We start from the raw sequence: 21149 nt of genomic DNA on the forward strand, positions 1-21149 counted from the left end.
CTGTGCCTCGTCAAAACCATTGAAAACACTGTGCTTCGTCAAAACCATTGAAAACACTGTGCCTCGTCAAAACCATTGAAAACACTGTGCTTCGTCAAAACCATTGAAAACACTGTGCTTCGTCAAAACCATTGAAAACACTGTGCCTCGTCAAAACCATTGAAAACACTGTGCTTCGTCAAAACCATTGAAAACACTGTGCCTCGTCAGAACCATTGAAAACACTGTGCCTTGTCAAAACCATTGAAAACACTGTGCCTCGTCAAAACCATTGAAAACACTGTGCCTCGTCAAAACCAGAACCAGAAACCAGAACCAAATGAACTCAAGTAACAGGCATCTGCAGAAAACCAATAGAGTGGACGGAGGCGGAAATCTTCGGATGACGCTATTTCCGTACCCGAGTGAGTTACAGTGAAAGTGTTCACTCCGGATGATAGAGAACAGCGCAGTCTTTTATAAAACAATTTAAAAACTCGTCGACACGTTAACCCGTCCATGGCAGGCAAAGAGATACTTATGATACTTATATGATATATGACCTTACTGTGCAATATGTTTTTAATGTATGTTTTTATACATAGTATATTTTCATGTTTTTTAATGGACTGAGGGGATCACTACCTCTAGTTGTCTAGTACAATAATGACCTTTGACTCTCTAACAGGTGGATGAGCTGAAAGCCAAGCTGGCCGCACAGGAAGTGGAACTAGAGCTGAAGAAACAGGATGCTGACACACTGATCCAGGTAACACTAGTCTCACGTAGCCAGACAACTATTCCACAATCTCTGAATGCTATATAGAGTCTGGAACTACACCTCCTGAATGTTATATAGAGTCTGGAACTACACCTCCTGAATGCTATATAGAGTCTGGAACTACACCTCCTGAATGTTATATAGAGTCTGGAACTACACCTCCTGAATGTTATATAGAGTCTGGAACTACACCTCCTGAATGTTATATATCTCTACCATACAGTAACATGTAACATCTGTACCATGCAGTAACATGTAACATCTGTACCATGCAGTAACATCTGTACCATGCAGTAACATGTAACATCTGTACCATGCAGTAACATCTGTACCATGCAGTGACATGTAACATCTGTACCATGCAGTAACATGTAACATCTGTACCATATAGTAACATGTAACATCTGTACCATACAGTAACATGTAACATCTGTACCATACAGTAACATGTAACATCTGTACCATGCAGTAACATGTAACATCTGTACCATACAGTAACATCTGTACCATACAGTAACATGTAACATCTTTACCATGCAGTAACATGTAACATCTGTACCATGCAGTAACATGTAACATCTGTACCATACAGTAACATGTAACATCTGTATTTTGCAGGTTGTCGGCACAGAGAAGGAGAAGGTGTCCAAGGAGAAAGCGGTGGCTGATGAGGAGGAGAGGAAGGTGGCGGCCATCGCTGTGGAGGTCAGCGGCAAGCAGAGGGACTGTGAGGAGGACCTGGCCAAGGCTGAGCCTGCTCTGACCGCAGCACAGGAGGCCCTGAACACGCTCAATAAGGTAGTTCTATCCTACAGGCCCTGAACACTATCAATAAGGTAGTTCTATCCTACAGACTCTGAACACTATCAATAAGGTAGTTCTATCCTACAGACCCTGAACACTATCAATAAGGTAGTTATATCCTACAGGCCCTGAACACTATCAATAAGGTAGTTCTATCCTACAGACCCTGAACACTATCAATAAGGTAGTTCTATCCTACAGGCCCTGAACACTATCAATAAGGTAGTTCTATCCTACAGACCCTGAACACGCTCAATAAGGTAGTTATATCCTACAGGCCCTGAACACTATCAATAAGGTAGTTCTATCCTACAGACCCTGAACACTATCAATAAGGTAGTTCTATCCTACAGGCCCTGAACACTATCAATAAGGTAGTTCTATCCTACAGACTCTGAACACTATCAATAAGGTAGTTCTATCCTACAGACTCTGAACACTATCAATAAGGTAGTTCTATCCTACAGGCCCTGAACACTATCAATAAGGTAGTTCTATCCTACAGACTCTGAACACTATCAATAAGGTAGTTCTATCCTACAGACTCTGAACACTATCAATAAGGTAGTTCTATCCTACAGACTCTGAACACTATCAATAAGGTAGTTCTATCCTACAGACTCTGAACACTATCAATAAGGTAGTTCTATCCTACAGACTCTGAACACTATCAATAAGGTAGTTCTATCCTACAGGCCCTGAACACTATCAATAAGGTAGTTCTATCCTACAGACTCTGAACACTATCAATAAGGTAGTTCTATCCTACAGACACTGAACACTATCAATAAGGTAGTTCTATCCTACAGACTCTGAACACTATCAATAAGGTAGTTCTATCCTACAGACTCTGAACACTATCAATAAGGTAGTTCTATCCTACAGGCCCTGAACACTATCAATAAGGTATTGAATGATGTATTGGACTTTACATTTATGTAACTTATGCTACATAAATATGTAAATATTTAACCCTAAGATGCAGTATGTCAGGAGGAAAGCTTGAGTCTGTTACATCCGATTCCATTATAGGACAGATTGAAAATAACTTAATACTTGACATTTAACCTTTTGAACCCCAGCATCATTTTCTGGGGGGAACATACAGCAAAAGATAACCGATCTACAAGCTCACAACGTGATGTGTTGTGAGCTTGTAGATTCTCTCCATCATCTCATGTTGTCTCTTCATCATCTCATGTTGTCTCTTCATCATCTCATGTTGTCTCTTCATCATCTCATGTTGTCTCTTCATCATCTCATGTTGTCTCTTCATCATCTCATGTTGTCTCTCCATCATCTCATGTTGTCTCTCCATCATCTCATGTTGTCTCTTCATCATCTCATGTTGTCTCTTCATCATCTCATGTTGTCTCTCCATCATCTCATGTTGTCTCTTCATCATCTCATGTTGTCTCTTCATCATCTCATGTTGTCTCTCCATCATCTCATGTTGTCTCTCCATCATCTCATGTTGTCTCTTCATCATCTCATGTTTTCTCTTCATCATCTCATGTTGTCTCTTCATCATCTCATGTTGTCTCTTCATCATCTCATGTTGTCTCTCCATCATCTCATGTTGTCTCTCCATCATCTCCTCCAGATCAACCTCACAGAGCTGAAGTCGTTCAGTTCTCCGGTGGCGGCGGTGACCAACGTGACGGCGGCGGTCATGGTTCTGATGGCGCCGGGCGGCCGCGTGCCCAAGGACCGCAGCTGGAAGGCGGCCAAGGTGATGATGGCCAAGGTGGACAGCTTCCTGGACTCCCTGAGGAGCTTCAACAAGGAGAACATCCCGGACACCTGCCTCAAAGCTATTCAGCCATACCTGCAGGTTAGCAATAATAATTGTAATGTATTATTGTTATAGTTATATATATTTAAAATGTTTTTTAGATAACACGTTTCTAGCTCACAATGCATTGCACTGCATTGTGAGCATATAGTTCTGCTATTTTCACTCTTTGCCATATTATTCCTTCATGCAGTATAAAGAATTCAGAGAACCACAGTTACATACATAAGTTATGTTTTGTTGTATATGGATACATTGTTGATGTTCTTCATGCAGTATAAAGAAGAAGAACCACAGTTACATACATAAGTTACATTGTTGCAGGATAAAGAGTTCCAGCAGGACCTTGTTGCCACCAAGTCCTACGCAGCGGCGGGCCTGTGCTCCTGGGTCCTAAACATAGTCAAGTTCTACCAGGTGTACTGTGAGGTGGAGCCCAAGCGCCAGGCTCTCAACAAGGCCAACACTGACCTGGCAACCGCCCAGAAGAAACTGTCCACCATCAAGGCCAAGATCCATGTGAGAAAACTATATAATATAATATTATATAACATATTATAATATAATATTTTAGTAATATCAAGGAAAAGATCCATGTGAGAAAACTCATACTGTGCAAACGTAGAGGAAAAACCTCACAAAACAAAACAATACTCAATACAGAAAGATTGAGACTGAGGAGACTGCCATGGAGAGGGATTGATTCATTAATTAAGTCATTTAAGGACGGATGTAACTAAATACTGATCCCTGTTTGTCTGACATGTAACTAAATATGTCTGCATGTATGGGATCCTTCAATCCTTCCTGTGTGTGTGTGTGTGTGTGTGTGTGTGTGTGTGTGTGTGTGTGTGTGTGTGTGTGTGTGTGTGTGTGTGTGTGTGTGTGTGTGTGTGTGTGTGTGTGTCAGGAACTTGATGAGAACCTGGCCAAGCTGACGGCTAAGTTTGAGAAAGCTACGGCTGACAAACTGAGGAGCCAACAGGAGGCAGACTCCACCTCTCACACCATCTCACTGGCCAACCGCCTGGTGAGTACACGCACGCACACACACACACACACACACACACACACACACACACTAACACACACACACACACACACACACACACACACACACACACACACACACACACACACACACACACACACACACACACACACACACACACACACACACACACACACACACACTGCACTTGCTTGTGCACACACATGTTTTTCTCTGTCTCACTCCCACAATAACAATAATACTAACAATAATAACAATAACAATAACAATAATGAAAATAATAATACTAATACTAATACTAACAATACTACTACTACTACTACTACTACTACTACTACTACTACTACTACTACTACTACTACTACTACTACTACTACTACTAATAATAATTATATTCCAGGTGGGAGGTCTGTCGTCAGAGAAGGTCCGCTGGGCGGATGCGGTTCAGAGCTTCAGGAACCAGGAGAGGACTCTGTGTGGAGACGTTCTGCTGGTCACCGCCTTCGTCTCCTACCTGGGTTACTTCACCAAGACCTACAGAGTCCAGCTCATGGACCAGGCCTGGAGACCCTTCCTCAGCCAGCTGACGGTGGGTGGGCTTCTCACACAATAAGATCAAAGAGAAAAGAAGTAGACGAGGACAACAGTAACCCAGTCACACTGCCAGTCACACTGTCAGTCACACTGTCAGTCACACTGTCAGTCAGTCAGTCACACTGTCAGTCACACTGCCAGTCACACTGTCAGTCAGTCAGTCACACTGTCAGTCAGTCAGTCACACTGTCAGTCAGTCAGTCACACTGTCAAACAGAAATCACAAACCTTTAAAACAGAAATAGTCTATGTAAGTTTAATTACACAGAAATCACAAACCTTTAAAACAGAAATAGTCTATGTAAGTTTAATTACACAGTCAGTGGGGCAAACGCAGTCCCCACCAATATTATTTACGATTCTGTGCTTATCGGTACATAACTCGGACGGCGCTGAGTCGACTAGCAGACCATCGGCCGGTCGCCGCGGGCACTCGCGCCTGGAGGCGCTCGGGCGCGACTCCTCGGCCTCAAGGTCTGCTGAGTCGGCGCGCCTCTGTCATGGTCAAACTTTATTTTAAATGGAACTCACAAAGCCTTAATAACATAAATAGTTTATGTAAGTTTAATTAATTGCAAAACATGACACCTCTTATTCAAAACAGATGGCGAATGCACCTTCTCTTTATAGGGCCTACACAGATAGTACCACAAACTACCTGTGAGGCCTCTTTGAATTGAATCTCATAGTCAGCAGTCAGTCAGTCACACTGTCAGTCAGTCACACTGTCAGTCAGTCACACTGTCAGTCAGTCAGTCACACTGTCAGTCAGTCACACTGTCAGTCAGTCACACTGTCAGTCAGTCAGTCACAGTCAAATAGAAATCACAAACCTTTAAAACAGAAATAGTCTATGTAAGTTTAATTACACAGTTAGTGGGGCAAACGCAGTCCCCACCAATATTATTTACGATTCTGTGCCTATCGGTACATAACTCGGACGGCGCTGAGTCGACTAGCAGACCATCGGCCGGTCGCCGCGGGCACTCGCGCCTGGAGGCGCTCGGGCGCGACTCCTTGGCCTCAAGGTCTACTGAGTCGGCGCGCCTCTGTCATGGTCCAAAACTATACTTTATTTTAAATAGAATTCACAAAGCCTTAACAACATAAATAGTTTATGTAAGTTTAATTAATTGCAAAACATGACACCCCTTATTCAAAACAGATGGCGAATGCACCTTCTCTTTATAGGGCCTACACAGATAGTACCACAAACTACCTGTGAGGCCTCTTTGAATTGAATCTCATAGTCAGCAGTCAGTCAGTCACACTGTCAGTCAGTCACACTGTCAGTCACACTGTCAGTCAGTCACACTGTCAGTCAGTCACACTGTCAGTCACACTGTCAGTCAGTCACACTGTCAGTCAGTCACACTGTCAGTCAGTCACACTGTCAGTCAGTCACACTGTCAGTCAGTCACAACAGGAGGGAGTAGAGGCTAAACATTCCTCTGTTTGTTGTTGTGTGACAATAAAGTTGATTGTTGATTCTTCCAGACGCCCATCCCGGTGACCCCTGACCTGGACCCCCTGAGCATGCTGATGGACGACGCGGACGTGGCGTCCTGGCAGAACGAGGGTCTCCCCGCCGACAGGATGTCAACGGAGAACGCCGCCATCCTGACGTCCTGCCAGCGCTGGCCTCTCATGGTGGATCCTCAGCTACAGGGAGCCAAGTGGATCAAGACCAAGTATGGAGACGGGCTGAGAGTCATACGCATCGGACAGAGAGGGTGAGACATGTTTATGTCTGTGTCATACATAGAGGGTGAGACGGGCTGAGAGTCATACGCATCGGACAGAGAGGGTGAGACAGCTTTATGTCATACATAGAGAGTGAGACGGGTTTATGTCATACATAGAGAGTGAGACGGGTTTATGTCTGTGTCATACATAGAGGGTGAGACAGCTTTATGTCATACATAGAGAGTGAGACGGGTTTATGTCATACATAGAGAGTGAGACGGGTTTATGTGTGTGTCATACATAGAGGGTGAGACAGCTTTATGTCATACATAGAGAGTGAGACGGGTTTATGTCTGTGTCATACATAGAGGGTGAGACGGGCTGAGAGTCATACGCATCAGACAGAGAGGGTGAGACAGCTTTATGTCACACAGAGAGTGAGACGGGTTTATGTGTGTGTCATACATAGAGGGTGAGACAGCTTTATGTCATACATAGAGAGTGAGACGGGTTTATGTCTGTGTCATACATAGAGGGTGAGACGGGCTGAGAGTCATACGCATCGGACAGAGAGGGTGAGACATGTTTATGTCTGTGTCATACATAGAGGGTGAGACAGCTTTATGTCATACATAGAGAGTGAGACAGGTTTATGTGTGTGTCATACTTAGAGGGTGAGACATGTTTATGTGTGTGTCATACATAGAGGGTGAGACAGGATTATGTGTCATACAGAGAGGGTGAGACGGGCTGAGAGTCATACGCATCGGACAGAGAGGGTGAGACTTTATGTCATACATAGAGAGTGAGACGGGTTTATGTGTGTGTCATACATAGAGGGTGAGACAGGATTGTGTGTGTGTCATACATAGAGAGTGAGACGGGTTTATGTGTGTGTCATACATAGAGGGTGAGACATGTTTATGTGTGTGTCATACATAGAGGGTGAGACAGGATTGTGTAATCATACATAGAGGGTGAGACGGGTTTATGTTTGTGTCATACATAGAGGGTGAGACAGGTTTATGTGTGTGTCATACATAGAGGGTGAGACAGGTTTATGTTTGTGTCATATGCATCGGACAGAGAGGGTGAGACAGGTAAAAAGGCAGGCAGACAGGTAAACAGGAAACAGGCAGACAGGTAAACAGGAAACAGGCAGACAGGTAAACAGGCAGACAGGTAGAACATGGTAAACAGGAAACAGGCAGACAGGTAAACAGACAGAGGTAGACAGGCAGACAGGTAAACAGATAGACAGGTAAACAGGCAGAGGTAAACAGGCAGACAGGTAAACAGGCAGACAGGCAGAGGTAAAAAGGCAGACAGGTAAACAGGCAGACAGGTAAACAGGAAACAGGCAGACAGGTAAACAGGAAACAGGCAGACAGGTAAACAGGCAGAGGTAGACAGGTAAACAGGAAACAGGCAGACAGGTAAACAGACAGAGGTAGACAGGCAGACAGGTAAACAGGAAACAGGCAGACAGGTAAACAAACAGACAGACAGACAGGTAAACAGACAGACAGGTAAACAGACAGACAGGTAAACAGACAGACAGGTAAACAGGCAGACAGGTAAACAGGCAGACAGGTAAACAGACAGACAGGTAAACAGGAAACAGGCAGACAGGTAAACAGACAGACAGGTAAACAGGCAGACAGGTAAACAGGCAGACAGGTAAACAGGCAGACAGGTAAACAGACAGACAGGTAAACAGGCAGACAGGTAAACAGACAGACAGGTAAACAGGCAGACAGGTAAACAGACAGACAGGTAAACAGGCAGACAGGTAAACAGACAGACAGGTAAACAGACAGACAGGTAAACAGACAGACAGACAGGTAAACAGACAGACAGGTAAACAGGCAGACAGGTAAACAGGCAGACAGGTAAACAGACAGACAGGTAAACAGACAGACAGGTAAACAGGCAGACAGGTAAACAGGCAGACAGGTAAACAGACAGACAGGTAAACAGGCAGACAGGTAAACAGGCAGACAGGTAAACAGGCAGACAGGTAAACAGACAGACAGGTAAACAGACAGACAGGTAAACAGGCAGACAGGTAAACAGACAGACAGGTAAACAGACAGACAGGTAAACAGACAGACAGGTAAACAGACAGACAGGTAAACAGGCAGACAGGTAAACAGGCAGACAGGTAAACAGGCAGACAGGTAAACAGACAGACAGGTAAACAGACAGACAGGTAAACAGGCAGACAGGTAAACAGACAGACAGGTAAACAGGCAGACAGGTAAACAGACAGACAGGTAAACAGGCAGACAGGTAAACAGACAGACAGGTAAACAGACAGACAGGTAAACAGACAGACAGGTAAACAGGCAGACAGGTAAACAGGCAGACAGGTAAACAGGCAGACAGGTAAACAGGCAGACAGGTAAACAGGCAGACAGGTAAACAGGCAGACAGGTAAACAGACAGACAGGTAAACAGACAGACAGGTAAACAGGCAGACAGGTAAACAGGCAGACAGGTAAACAGGCAGACAGGTAAACAGGCAGACAGGTAAACAGACAGACAGACAGGTAAACAGACAGACAGACAGGTAAACAGACAGACAGACAGGTAAACAGACAGACAGGTAAACAGACAGACAGGTAAACAGACAGACAGGTAAACAGGCAGACAGGTAAACAGACAGACAGGTAAACAGGCAGACAGGTAAACAGACAGACAGGTAAACAGGCAGACAGGTAAACAGACAGACAGGTAAACAGGCAGACAGGTAAACAGACAGACAGGTAAACAGGCAGACAGGTAAACAGACAGACAGACAGGTAAACAGACAGACAGACAGGTAAACAGACAGACAGGTAAACAGGCAGACAGGTAAACAGACAGACAGGTAAACAGACAGACAGACAGACAGGTAAACAGACAGACAGGTAAACAGGCAGACAGGTAAACAGACAGACAGGTAAACAGACAGACAGACAGGTAAACAGACAGACAGGTAAACAGACAGACAGGTAAACAGACAGACAGGTAAACAGACAGACAGGTAAACAGACAGACAGGTAAACAGGCAGACAGGTAAACAGACAGACAGGTAAACAGACAGACAGGTAAACAGGCAGACAGGTAAACAGACAGACAGGTAAACAGACAGACAGACAGGTAAACAGACAGACAGGTAAACAGACAGACAGGTAAACAGACAGACAGGTAAACAGACAGACAGGTAAACAGGCAGACAGGTAAACAGACAGACAGGTAAACAGACAGACAGGTAAACAGGCAGACAGGTAAACAGACAGACAGGTAAACAGACAGACAGGTAAACAGACAGACAGGTAAACAGGCAGACAGGTAAACAGACAGACAGGTAAACAGGCAGACAGGTAAACAGACAGACAGGTAGAACATGGAGATAAGAGGTTCCTCATGCTCTCTGTTTGATTGACAGGTACCTGGACGCCATAGAGAGCGCGCTGTCCGCCGGAGACGTGGTTCTGATAGAGAACCTGGAGGAGAGCCTGGACCCCGTCCTGGGACCCCTGCTGGGCCGAGAGACCATCAAGAAGGGCAGGTGGGACCCCCCCCCCCCCCCAACACACACACACACACACACACACACACACACACACACACACACTCCTTATAGGACATGAAACGATCAATCAACAGTAATCACTGTGATCGTCAAACGGACCCACAGTGCATTATTAGGGCCACTGTTTCACAAACTATGGGTCGGGACCCAAAGATCTATCATCTGTGATGAATAGAGCTCTGACTCTACACTGTGATGAATAGAGCTCTGACTCTACACTGTGATGAATAGAGCTCTGACTCTACACTGTGATGAATAGAGCTCTGACTCTACACTGTGATGAATAGAGCTCTGACTCTACACTGTGTTGAATATAGCTCTGACTCTACACTGTGATGAATAGAGCTCTGACTCTACACTGTGATGAATAGAGCTCTGACTCTACACTGTGATGAATAGAGCTCTGACTCTACACTGTGATGAATAGAGCTCTGACTCTACACTGTGATGAATAGAGCTCTGACTCTACACTGTGATGAATAGAGCTCTGACTCTACACTGTGATGAATAGAGCTCTGACTCTACACTGTGTTGAATATAGCTCTGACTCTACACTGTGATGAATAGAGCTCTGACTCTACACTGTGATGAATAGAGCTCTGACTCTACACTGTGATGAATAGAGCTCTGACTCTACACTGTGATGAATAGAGCTCTGACTCTACACTGTGTTGAATATAGCTCTGACTCTACACTGTGTTGAATATAGCTCTGACTCTACACTGTGATGAATAGAGCTCTGACTCTACACTGTGATGAATATAGCTCTGACTCTACACTGTGATGAATAGAGCTCTGACTCTACACTGTGATGAATAGAGCTCTGACTCTACACTGTGATGAATAGAGCTCTGACTCTACACTGTGATGAATAGAGCTCTGACTCTACACTGTGATGAATAGAGCTCTGACTCTACACTGTGATGAATATAGCTCTGACTCTACACTGTGTTGAATATAGCTCTGACTCTACACTGTGTTGAATATAGCTCTGACTCTACACTGTGATGAATAGAGCTCTGACTCTACACTGTGATGAATATAGCTCTGACTCTACACTGTGATGAATAGAGCTCTGACTCTACACTGTGTTGAATATAGCTCTGACTCTACACTGTGATGAATAGAGCTCTGACTCTACACTGTGATGAATAGAGCTCTGACTCTACACTGTGTTGAATATAGCTCTGACTCTACACTGTGATGAATAGAGCTCTGACTCTACACTGTGATGAATAGAGCTCTGACTCTACACTGTGTTGAATATAGCTCTGACTCTACACTGTGATGAATAGAGCTCTGACTCTACACTGTGATGAATAGAGCTCTGACTCTACACTGTGTTGAATATAGCTCTGACTCTACACTGTGATGAATAGAGCTCTGACTCTACACTGTGTTGAATATAGCTCTGACTCTACACTGTGATGAATAGAGCTCTGACTCTACACTGTGATGAATAGGTTCATTAGAGCTCTGACTCTACACTGTGATGAATAGAGCTCTGACTCTACACTGTGATGAATAGAGCTCTGACTCTACACTGTGATGAATAGAGCTCTGACTCTACACTGTGATGAATATAGCTCTGACTCTACACTGTGTTGAATATAGCTCTGACTCTACACTGTGATGAATAGAGCTCTGACTCTACACTGTGATGAATAGAGCTCTGACTCTACACTGTGATGAATAGAGCTCTGACTCTACACTGTGATGAATAGAGCTCTGACTCTACACTGTGTTGAATATAGCTCTGACTCTACACTGTGTTGAATATAGCTCTGACTCTACACTGTGATGAATAGAGGTCTGACTCTACACTGTGATGAATATAGCTCTGACTCTACACTGTGATGAATATAGCTCTGACTCTACACTGTGATGAATAGAGCTCTGACTCTACACTGTGATGAATAGAGCTCTGACTCTACACTGTGATGAATAGAGCTCTGACTACACTGTGATGAATAGAGCTCTGACTCTACACTGTGATGAATAGAGCTCTGACTCTACACTGTGTTGAATATAGCTCTGACTCTACACTGTGATGAATAGAGCTCTGACTCTACACTGTGTTGAATATAGCTCTGACTCTACACTGTGATGAATAGAGCTCTGACTCTACACTGTGATGAATAGGTTCATTAGAGCTCTGACTCTACACTGTGATGAATAGAGCTCTGACTCTACACTGTGATGAATAGAGCTCTGACTCTACACTGTGATGAATAGAGCTCTGACTCTACACTGTGATGAATATAGCTCTGACTCTACACTGTGTTGAATATAGCTCTGACTCTACACTGTGATGAATAGAGCTCTGACTCTACACTGTGATGAATAGAGCTCTAACTCTACACTGTGATGAATAGAGCTCTGACTCTACACTGTGATGAATAGAGCTCTGACTCTACACTGTGTTGAATATAGCTCTGACTCTACACTGTGTTGAATAGAGCTCTGACTCTACACTGTGATGAATAGAGCTCTGACTCTACACTGTGATGAATATAGCTCTGACTCTACACTGTGATGAATAGAGCTCTGACTCTACACTGTGATGAATAGAGCTCTGACTCTACACTGTGATGAATAGAGCTCTGACTCTACACTGTGATGAATAGAGCTCTGACTCTACACTGTGATGAATAGAGCTCTGACTCTACACTGTGATGAATAGAGCTCTGACTCTACACTGTGATGAATAGAGCTCTGACTCTACACTGTGATGAATAGAGCTCTGACTCTACACTGTGTTGAATATAGCTCTGACTCTACACTGTGTTGAATATAGCTCTGACTCTACACTGTGTTGAATATAGCTCTGACTCTACACTGTGATGAATAGAGCTCTGACTCTACACTGTGATGAATAGAGCTCTGACTCTACACTGTGTTGAATATAGCTCTGACTCTACACTGTGATGAATATAGCTCTGACTCTACACTGTGTTGAATATAGCTCTGACTCTACACTGTGATGAATAGAGCTCTGACTCTACACTGTGATGAATAGAGCTCTGACTCTACACTGTGATGAATAGAGCTCTGACTCTACACTGTGATGAATAGAGCTCTGACTCTACACTGTGTTGAATATAGCTCTGACTCTACACTGTGATGAATAGAGCTCTGACTCTACACTGTGATGAATAGAGCTCTGACTCTACACTGTGATGAATAGAGCTCTGACTCTACACTGTGATGAATAGAGCTCTGACTCTACACTGTGATGAATAGAGCTCTGACTCTACACTGTGATGAATAGAGCTCTGACTCTACACTGTGTTGAATATAGCTCTGACTCTACACTGTGATGAATATAGCTCTGACTCTACACTGTGTTGAATATAGCTCTGACTCTACACTGTGATGAATAGAGCTCTGACTCTACACTGTGATGAATAGAGCTCTGACTCTACACTGTGATGAATAGAGCTCTGACTCTACACTGTGATGAATAGAGCTCTGACTCTACACTGTGATGAATAGAGCTCTGACTCTACACTGTGATGAATAGAGCTCTGACTCTACACTGTGATGAATAGAGCTCTGACTCTACACTGTGATGAATAGAGCTCTGATTCTACACTGTGATGAATAGAGCTCTGACTCTACACTGTGATGAATAGAGCTCTGACTCTACACTGTGATGAATAGGTTCATTAGCGCTCTGACTACACTGTGATGAATAGGTTCATTAGAGCTCTGACTCTACACTGTGATGAATAGAGCTCTGACTCTACACTGTGATGAATAGGTTCATTAGAGCTCTGACTCTACACTGTGATGAATAGGGACAGACAATATGAACATTAATGTCACGCTTATTGTGACCAAAATAATTACGATTTACGATATTATCGCGATAATCTAAATATGCTTAAAACTCTTAAAATGACACTTTGTTAACCACTTGGACCCCATTTAATACATTAAATAGACGATCTTTGAAACGCCGTGGAAGCCACGTTGTGTACAAAAATGTTTTTTAAAAAAGTGTCCGTGGGTTGGAGGAGGGATCCGTGTATCCACTGGAACAAAAACATTTCTACCGCGAGCAGCCATTTTGGAGATATGGCCCGTTGAAAACGGGTGGTTTTCAACACATTTGGGGCGTTGGGGCGGACGGATGACCGTTTTTTTGGGAATGACGTTACATCCGTCTACTTCTCTGAGTGGTGAGGGATCATTCCTAAGCTGTGTTAGAGCGCCCCCTTGTGGAAATTTCAAACGTTTTTTTTTTTTTTAATATAACGCTGATCTGCGTTTTTGGTAATGTGTTAATGGCCCAGTAGATGTCGCTATTTGACCTTCTGCAGAGCAGTGCTGGTTGCAGTAAACATTACTCTCAATATAATAGAAGTGAAGGAGGGGGACTTTTGGGCCGACTTTACACTTGATTTTATTACCGTAGTAAACTATTTCATAAATACTTTATGTTCTCAATCTCTAGTTTAAAGTCTTTTTTACATCATCATGATATGCGTTTAGTAAATTATGGTCCCATTCAGTTTAAAATGAATGATAAAGTAGGGTATATTTCTAGGGTTTCTACTGGTTCTACTGAGTGAAGACCCGCCCTCGCTGCGGTTGCAGCCAATAGCAGTCGTTTACAGTTTCATTTCGGGACCGGAAGTACAAAGGCGTCAGATTTCAATTCGCTAAAAAAGTGGCTTCAAAACGGTCTGTAGAAACCAATGGAGCTGGCTTTGTCCATTCATTTTACAGGCTATGGTCCGACTATGGCTTTGTCCATTCATATTACAGTCTATGGTACGACCATGGCTTTGTCCATTCATATTACAGTCTATGGTACGACCATGGCTTTGTCCATTCATATTACAGTCTATGGTACGACCATGGCTTTGTCCATTCATTTTACAGTCTATGGTACGACCAAACGGACCCGTGAGGAGTCTGGGGTTCGAATCCACCGTGTCACATCCGGCTTCGTCTAGCGTCTATATCTAGGAACATAATTGGTCAGATCTTAATGGTTTCCTCTCTCCTGGTCATCAGGTACATAAAGATAGGAGATAAGGAGTGTGAGTCTCAGGTCTTAATGGTTTCCTCTCTCCTGGTCATCAGGTACATAAAGATAGGAGATAAGGAGTGTGAGTATAACCCAGCCTTCCGCCTCATCCTTCACACCAAGCTGGCCAGTCCTCACTACCAGCCTGAGCTTCAGGCTCAGAGCACCCTGGTCAACTTCACCGTGACCAGAGACGGTCTGGAGGACCAGCTACTGGCGGCTGTGGTCAGCATGGAGAGACCCGACCTGGAGCTGCTCAAGGTCAGCACATCATTTAAAACACTGGGTGGGGTTCAAGCTGAAGGATTGATAGTTATAGGAACCATACGGACCTCTAAGTCGCTTTGGGGTCCAGGGGGTCTTGAGCTACATATATGATAGTCAGGACTCAGGTCTGTACTCTGAGGTTCCATTTGTACACTCTCAGAGTTAAATTAACACTGACGGCATTGATCATTTTATGGTGTAGATTTGGGGTCCCAGAGATAAAAATGGGGGTCCGTTGCCTAAAGCATGTCAAAGTGGGGGTGTGGCCTAATGCATGTCAAAGTGAGGGTGTGGCCTAAAGCATGTCAAAGTGAGGGTGTGGCCTAAAGCATGTCAAAGTGAGGGTGTGTCCTAAAGCATGTCAAAGTGGGGGTGTGGCCTAAAGCATGTCAAAGTGGGGGTGTGGCCTAATGCATGTCAAAGTGAGGGTGTGGCCTAATGCATGTCAAAGTGAGGGTGTGGCCTAAAGCATGTCAAAGTGGGGGTGTGGCCTAATGCATGTCAAAGTGAGGGTGTGGCCTAATGCATGTCAAAGTGAGGGTGTGGCCTAAAGCATGTCAAAGTGAGGGTGTGTCCTAAAGCATGTCAAAGTGGGGGTGTGGCCTAAAGCATGTCAAAGTGGGGGTCCGTTGCCTAAAGCATGTCAAAGTGAGGGTGTGGCCTAATGCATGTCAAAGTGAGGGTGTGGCCTAATGCATGTCAAAGTGGGGGTGTGGCCTAAAGCATGTCAAAGTGGGGGTGTGGCCTAAAGCATGTCAAAGTGGGGGTGTGGCCTAAAGCATGTCAAAGTGGGGGTGTGGCCTAAAGCATGTCAAAGTGGGGGTGTGGCCTAAAGCATGTCAAAGTGGGGGTGTGGCCTAAAGCATGTCAAAGTGGGGGTGTGGCCTAAAGCATGTCAAAGTGGGGGTGTGGCCTAAAGCATGTCAAAGTGAGGGTGGGGCCTAAAGCATGTTAAAGTGGGGGTGTGGCCTAAAGCATGTCAAAGTGGGGGTGTGGCCTAAAGCATGTCAAAGTGGGGGTGTGGCCTAAAGCATGTCAAAGTGGGGGTGTGGCCTAAAGCATGTCAAAGTGGGGGTGTGGCCTAAAGCATGTCAAAGTGGGGGTCCTTGAAATGAACATGGTTGAGAGTCACTGCTAGAGCTGTACAAATCTTCTCTTATGGGGTATCTTTTCAAATGGGTGTTCCATGGAGTCCCCATCATTATGATCGATAACTAACCAAATGGACACTTAAAGGCTTTTAACTTTGACAGTTTAGCTACAAATGGAGCTCACACGGTCCTTTTGGTTCCATTTGTACGTTGTCAAAGTTATTGGGGTCCGCCTGGCCGCCATCATTTCCCCCCAAAGTTTGGGAACCACAGCTCAAATAAGACGTGTGTGTGTGTGTGTGTGTGTGTGTGTGTGTGTGTGTGTGTGTGTGTGTGTGTGTGTGTGTGTGTGTGTGTGTGTGTGTGTGTGTGTGTGTGTGTGTGTGTGTGTGTGTGTGTGTGTGTGTGTAGTCCAACCTGACGAAGCAGCAGAACGGCTTTAAGATCACCCTGAAGACCCTGGAGGACAACCTTCTGTCACGTCTGTCCTCCGCCTCGGGGAACTTCCTGGGAGACACAGAGCTGGTGGAGAACCTGGAGACCACCAAACACACCGCCGCGGACATCCAGGAGAAGGTTGATCTCTCTCTCTTTCTCTCTCTCTCTCTCCTATGCTAACTGTGCTAGCTGTGATAACCACTCTAACTGTACTAGAATAAAAGGTTTAGCTTTCTTATTTCTCTCTCTCTCTCTCTCTCTCTCACCTATGCGGTGCAAACTCAACTAGCAGTGCTAACCAATGTTAACTGTACTAGCGGTGCTAACTGTATACTAGCAGTGCTAACTGTGCTAGCAGTGCTAACTCTACTAGCGGTGCTAATTGTACTAGCAGTGCTAACTGTGCTAGCGGTGCTAACTCTACTAGCGGTGCTAATTGTACTAGCGGGGCTAACCGTGCTAGTAGTGCTAACGCTACTAGTGGTGCTAACTCTACTAGCGGTGCTAACTGTGCTAGCAGTGCTAACTCTACTAGCGGTGCTAACTGTACGGACGGTGCTGCAGGTAAAAGAAGCCAAGGTGACTGAAGCCCAGATCAACGATGCCAGAGAGCTGTACCGGCCGGCCGCCGCCCGCGCCTCCTTGCTGTACTTCATCATGGACGACCTCCATAACATCCACCCCATGTACCAGTTCTCTCTGAAGGTATGAGACCTCCATAACATCTACCCTATGAACCATAGACCTCCATAACATCTACCCTATGAACCATAGACCTCCATAACATCTACCCTATGAACCATAGACCTCCATAACATCTACCCTATGAACCATAGACCTCCATAACATCTACCCTATGAACCATAGACCTCCATAACATCTACCCTATGAACCATAGACCTCCATAACATCTACCCTATGAACCATAGACCTCCATAACATCTACCCTATGAACCATAGACCTCCATAACATCTACCCTATGAACCATAGACCTCCATAACATCTACCCTATGTACCATAGACCTCCATAACATCTACCCTATGAACCATAGACCTCCATAACATCCATCGTGTGTGTGTGTGTGTGTGTGTGTGTGTGTGTGTGTGTGTGTGTGTGTGTGTGTGTGTGTGTGTGTGTGTGTGTGTGTGTGTGTGTGTGTGTGTGTGTGTGTGTGTGTGTCCAGGCGTTCAGTGTGGTGTTCCAGAAGGCGGTACAGAAGGCCACGCCCCATGAGGCCCTGACCCAACGCGTGTCCAACCTGATGGACAGCATCACTTCCTGTGTGTTCAGCTACACCACCAGGGGGCTCTTTGAGTCTGACAAGCTGACCTACAGCGCTCAGCTCGCCTTCCAGGTGAGGAGGTCCACCCATCTGACCACTAAACACCCCTATGGTCCACCCATCTGACCACTAAACACCCCTATGGTCCACCCATCTGACCACTAAACACCCCTATGGTCCACCCATCTGACCTCTAAACACCCCTATGGTCCACCCATCTGACCACTAAACACCCCTATGGTCCACCCATTTGACCACTAAACACCTCTATGGTCCACCCATCTGACCACTAAACACCTCTATGGTCCACCCATCTGACCACTAAACACCCCTATGGTCCACCCATCTGACCACTAAACACCTCTATGGTCCACCCATCTGACCTCTAAACACCTCTATGGCCCACCCATATGACCTCTAAACACCCCTATGGTCCACCCATCTGACCTCTAAACACCTCTATGGCCCACCCATATGACCTCTAAACACCCCTATGGTCCACCCATCTGACCACTAAACACTCCTATGGTCCACCCATCTGACCTCTAAACACGCCTATGGTCCACCCATCTGACCACTAAACACCCCTATGGTCCACCCATCTGACCACTAAACACCCCTATGGTCCACCCATCTGACCTCTAAACACCCCTATGGTCCACCCATCTGACCTCTAAACACGCCTATGGTCCACCCATCTGACCTCTAAACACGCCTATGGTCCACCCATCTGACCTCTAAACACTCCTATGGTCCACCCATCTGACCACTAAACACCCCTATGGTCCACCCATCTGACCACTAAACACCCCTATGGTCCACCCATCTGATCTCTAAACACGCCTATGGTCCACCCATCTGACCTCTAAACACCCCTATGGTCCACCCATCTGACCTCTAAACACGCCTATGGTCCACCCATCTGACCTCTAAACACCCCTATGGTCCACCCATCTGACCACTAAACACCCCTATGGTCCACCCATCTGACCACTAAACACCCCTATGGTCCACCCATCTGACCTCTAAACACGCCTATGGTCCACCCATCTGACCTCTAAACACCCCTATGGTCCACCCATCTGACCACTAAACACCCCTATGGTCCACCCATCTGACCACTAAACACCCCTATGGTCCACCCATCTGACCACTAGACACCCCTATGGTCCACCCATCTGACCACTAAACACCCCTATGGTCCACCCATCTGACCACTAAACACCCCTATGGTCCACCCATCTGACCACTAAACACCTCTATGGCCCACCCATATGACCTCTAAACACTCCTATGGTCCACCCATCTGACCACTAAACACCTCTTTGCCCACCCATATGACCTCTAAACACCCCTATGGTCCACCCATCTGACCACTAAACACCCCTATGGTCCACCCATCTGACCACTAAACACCTATTTGGTCCACCCATCTGACCTCTAAACACGCCTATGGTCCACCCATCTGACCTCTAAACACCCCTATGGTCCACCCATCTGACCACTAGACACCCCTATGGTCCACCCATCTGACCACTAAACACCTCTATGGCCCACCCATATGACCTCTAAACACTCCTATGGTCCACCCATCTGACCACTAAACACCTCTATGGCCCACCCATATGACCTCTAAACACCCCTATGGTCCACCCATCTGACCACTAAACACCCCTATGGTCCACCCATCTGACCACTAAACACCCCTATGGTCCACCCATCTGACCACTAAACACCCCAATGGTCCACCCATTTGACCACTAAACAACTCTATGGTCCACCCATCTGACCATTAAACACCCCAATGGTCCACCCATCTGACCACTAAACACCCCTATGGTCCACCCATCTGACCACTAAACACCCCTATGGTCCACCCATCTGACCACTAAACACCCCTATGGTCCACCCATCTGACCACTAAACACCCCTATGGTCCACCCATCTGACCACTAAACACCCCAATGGTCCACCCATTTGACCACTAAACACCTCTATGGTCCACCCATCTGACCACTAAACACCTCTATGATCCACCCATCTGACCACTAAACACCTCTATGGTCCACCCATCTGACCACTAAACACCTCTATGGTCCACCCATCTGACCACTAAACACCCCTATGACCACTAAACACCCCTATGGACCACCCATCTGACCACTAAACACCCCAATGGTCCACCCATTTGACCACTAAACACCTCTATGGTCCACCCATCTGACCACTAAACACTCCTATGGTCCACCCATCTGACCACTAAACACCCCTATGGTCCACCCATCTGACCACTAAACACCCCTATGGTCCACCCATCTGACCACTAAACACCTCTTTGGTCCACCCATCTGACCACTAAACACCTGTATGGTCCACCCATCTGACCACCAAACACCTCTATGGTCCACCCATCTGACCACTAAACACCTCTATGGTCCACCCATCTGACCACTAAACACCTCTATGGTCCACCCATCTGACAACTAAACACCCTTATGGTCCACCCATCTGACCACTAAACACCCCTATGGTCCACCCATCTGGCCACTAAACACCTCTATGGTCCATCCATCTGACCAGGAAACACCTCTATGGTCCACCCATCTGACCACTTAACACCCCTATGGTCCACCCATCTGACCACTAAACACCCCTATGGTCCACCCATCTGACCACTAAACACCCCTATGGTCCATCCATCTGTTCACTAAACACCTCTATGGTCCACCCATCTGACCACGAAACACCTCTATGGTCCACCCATCTGACCACTAAACACCTCTATGGTCCACCCATCTGA

The 21149-nt window shown here is 45.6% G+C and overlaps 1 protein-coding gene across 1 annotated transcript in view; it reads left to right on the top strand.

The window, feature by feature from the left end:
• Positions 1-21149, top strand: part of dnah9 (dynein, axonemal, heavy chain 9) — a gene marked incomplete at both ends in the record, with an annotated part of 132770 nt that overhangs the window by 96556 nt on the left and 15065 nt on the right. Inside the window, 12 exons of the mRNA XM_080425023.1 lie at positions 668-748; positions 1379-1558; positions 3168-3398; positions 3684-3878; positions 4270-4389; positions 4772-4960; positions 6463-6698; positions 10085-10207; positions 15326-15530; positions 17039-17203; positions 17630-17770; positions 18251-18421. Of these exons, the coding sequence (XP_080281149.1) occupies positions 668-748; positions 1379-1558; positions 3168-3398; positions 3684-3878; positions 4270-4389; positions 4772-4960; positions 6463-6698; positions 10085-10207; positions 15326-15530; positions 17039-17203; positions 17630-17770; positions 18251-18421 (2037 nt within the window). The remainder of the gene's footprint in view (positions 1-667; positions 749-1378; positions 1559-3167; positions 3399-3683; positions 3879-4269; positions 4390-4771; positions 4961-6462; positions 6699-10084; positions 10208-15325; positions 15531-17038; positions 17204-17629; positions 17771-18250; positions 18422-21149) is intronic.

This window comes from Gymnoscopelus braueri (genome assembly GCF_963280865.1).
Source record: "Gymnoscopelus braueri genome assembly, chromosome: 3".
Lineage (NCBI taxonomy): Eukaryota > Metazoa > Chordata > Actinopteri > Myctophiformes > Myctophidae > Gymnoscopelus > Gymnoscopelus braueri.